Raw genomic sequence first — 2,765 nt, forward strand, 5'->3', positions numbered from 1 at the left:
AGGAATGCCTCCAGGTGGGTTTTAAAAGCCTTCAGCGAAAGCTTCTTTGCCAGGTAGTATGTACCTCCTCCTCCTACTGGGCACTAAAGCTAAGGCCAGAAATAAAATATCTGGCATCTGAACAAGCAGCAGGGACTGGAATCCCACATCATGTTCTCTGGTCTGTCACTCACCAAGACAGTGGACTTAGGCAGGCTCAGAGAAGAGCCACAGAAGTCTCATAGCAAAAACGTTCAGGAGCTCAGTCTGTCTTAACTGAGAGAAAATGAAGGGGAGACTACAACAGTTAAGTAGCTGTGAGTAGAGGAGCAACAGTTCCAAGTGCTCTTCCATATATCTGACAAAGGTAGAACAAGATGTAGTGGGACAAAGTTGAGTGAGTCAAGTGAGGTGTGCATTCAAAAAAGCATCGGTAACTGTAACAGAGGAACAGTCTGCGGTGAACATTCTGTCCCTGTCTAGAAACCCCACACTGGATGTTTTCCTGACAGAGCAATTCTGGCCAAAGCAAGATTAAACACAGTGAGATCATCTGAAGTGACCCACACAGGACTGCACGTTACCCAGCACAACTGTGGCTCCAGACTCCAAGGGGAGACTTTAGAAGTTGCTGCGCTGAGTTGCAAAGGGAAGGTTCCACAGCAAAAACATCTGGGGCAGGACTGCAGGTTACCCAGCACAACTGTGGTTCCAGACTCCAATGGGAGACTTAAGAAGTTGCTGCGCTGAGTTGCAAATGGAAGGTTCCACAGCAAAAACATCTGGGAAGTGAAAAGGTTTCCAAATCCTTCATACCTGACAAAAAACTCCTCACTGGGCATCAAGACACACAACACTGTGTGGGTTTGGAGGAAGCCTGTGTGGGCTCCCAGGTCAACAACCCACTTGCAGTGGAGAACACAGGTACAGAGGCAATGGGAACAACCACTGCACTGGTGTATGGTCCCAGCAACCCACACAGCCAGCAGCAACGTCCTGCAGCATCCAAGTCCCACGCGAGGAGCAACCAATGTGACATTAATATAACACTGAACGGGGACCAAAAGCAGTCAGCTGATGGAGATCATTCTCCTTCCTGCATCCTGGTCCTGGAACTTACAGAAAAGAATAAATGCTTCCTTTCTGCAGACACACCTTCGGCCTTTGCACAATTCCCAGAGTTTTCCTCAAAAATTTGCTCGGTGTAAGAGGAAGGTTTGCAGGAGTGTCAGGGTTAAATTGTGAGAACAAGGAAATCCACTGTCACACCTGACAGAGACCTGCAGCGTGAGGCAGTGCCCGTGGCAGCGTGACAGGGCAACAACAAGGTCCTGTCCCCAAGGGCACCGCTGTCCCCAGGGCCGCTCCGCCACACGCTGCCGCCATGCCCTCCAGCGTCCCGACCACCCCGTGCCCACTGCAGCAGCCACACAGCCCTGGCTGAGACCCAGGTATTCTGCACAGGTGCTCCCACCCAGCACGCCAGGACCTCCTTACCGACTCCTCCTCCTCCTCGTCGTCCTCAAAGAAATCGGTTTCGTCTGTCTTCATGTTTGATCCCAGAAAGTCTGTCTCATCATCCCGGGAACCAACAACAAACCTGGGGGTGGAGCTCTCTCCCTCACTGGAGGTCGTCAGGGACGACATTGCAGCTTCGGTGGCCGACCATCCCGCTCTGCAATCACAGTGTGCAAAAAGGGAGAGGGAAGGTCAGGAGCGGGGCGAGCCGGGGACAGCTGCACGGCGGTGACAGTGGAGAGGGCAAGGGCTGATCTGGCATCGGTGAGCCCAGGGACACGCCGCCCAGAGCAGGAGGAGGGAGCAGGAAGAAACCCTGGGGGTGGGAGGGGACCCATGACTCGGGGATTCAGAATGGCTTTAGGCAGGCAGCTCCACTGTGCAGCCAAGCCCTCTGCCCCGCTGGGGAAGGGGCAGTGCCACCGCCAGCGCTGAGGTCCCATGAACCTACAGTGATGCATGCTCCGAGCCGCTGCCTAAACCACGGAAGGGGACGGTGGGCACCCCCGCAGGATCCTACACCCAAAGGCATCGACTGGGAGTCCAGAAGTCAGGATGAAGCTTAGGACGGTGACGGTGACTTTCCAATCGCCAGTTTTCATCCTCTCAGCTCAAGACGACCTACAGTGACAGAGAGAGCCGTCTGAGAGGCACACGAGTCTGCAGGGAGAAGGAAAATGAAGAAGTAACAACTCTTTGGCAGGAAAAGAGGACACAGAGGAAGCACCAGCAACAGTTTGGGTTTCAGATCAGGGCTTCTGGGTTTGTACGCTGGCTCAGACTTACTCGGCGACCATGGAAGCTGATTATCAGGATACAAGCCATGCTTTACAAATGACGTGCCTTGCACTGTCACCTGCAGGAGCAGCACTGCCAGCCGAGCAGGTGGCAGTCTGAACACAGGCTACACGCCCCCTGCACACGCCAAGGACACAGCCGCTCACCTCTGACCGCAGCTGCACGCACATCAATGCCAAGCACTTGCCCTCTGCTGTGTCCTCCCCATCTACAACGTGGTGAAAAGCATTCCTCCCACATAAGTAAGCGCAACCTTGAGAAGAGGATGTTGTCAACACCTCATGTTACTGAGCAGTGCCTAAAAATGGACATGAGACATGCTCTCACATGATTTCCAGCATTCCCAGACAGAAAGTTACTGTATTTCCTCCTCTTTTGAGCATGCTTTCCCTCACAGCCAGGACACCGAGGGAGACTCCACGGCCACATCCCGCTGTCGGTTCCCAGTGCCTGGCAGCTGGACAGCACGC

General features: G+C 53.9%; 1 protein-coding gene across 1 annotated transcript in view; it reads right to left on the minus strand.

Moving 5' to 3' along the window:
• LOC103779687 (inositol hexakisphosphate and diphosphoinositol-pentakisphosphate kinase 1-like) overlaps window positions 1–1,626 on the minus strand; it is a gene marked incomplete at its 3' end in the record, with an annotated part of 20,027 nt that extends 18,401 nt beyond the window's left edge. The window contains exon 1 of the mRNA XM_008947335.1: window positions 1,477–1,626. Within this exon, the coding sequence (XP_008945583.1) occupies window positions 1,477–1,626 (150 nt within the window). The remainder of the gene's footprint in view (window positions 1–1,476) is intronic.
• Between the last annotated feature and the right edge of the window lie 1,139 nt (window positions 1,627–2,765).

Source organism: Merops nubicus, unplaced genomic scaffold (assembly GCF_000691845.1).
Source record: "Merops nubicus isolate BGI_N331 unplaced genomic scaffold, ASM69184v1 scaffold30640, whole genome shotgun sequence".
Classification (NCBI taxonomy): domain Eukaryota; kingdom Metazoa; phylum Chordata; class Aves; order Coraciiformes; family Meropidae; genus Merops; species Merops nubicus.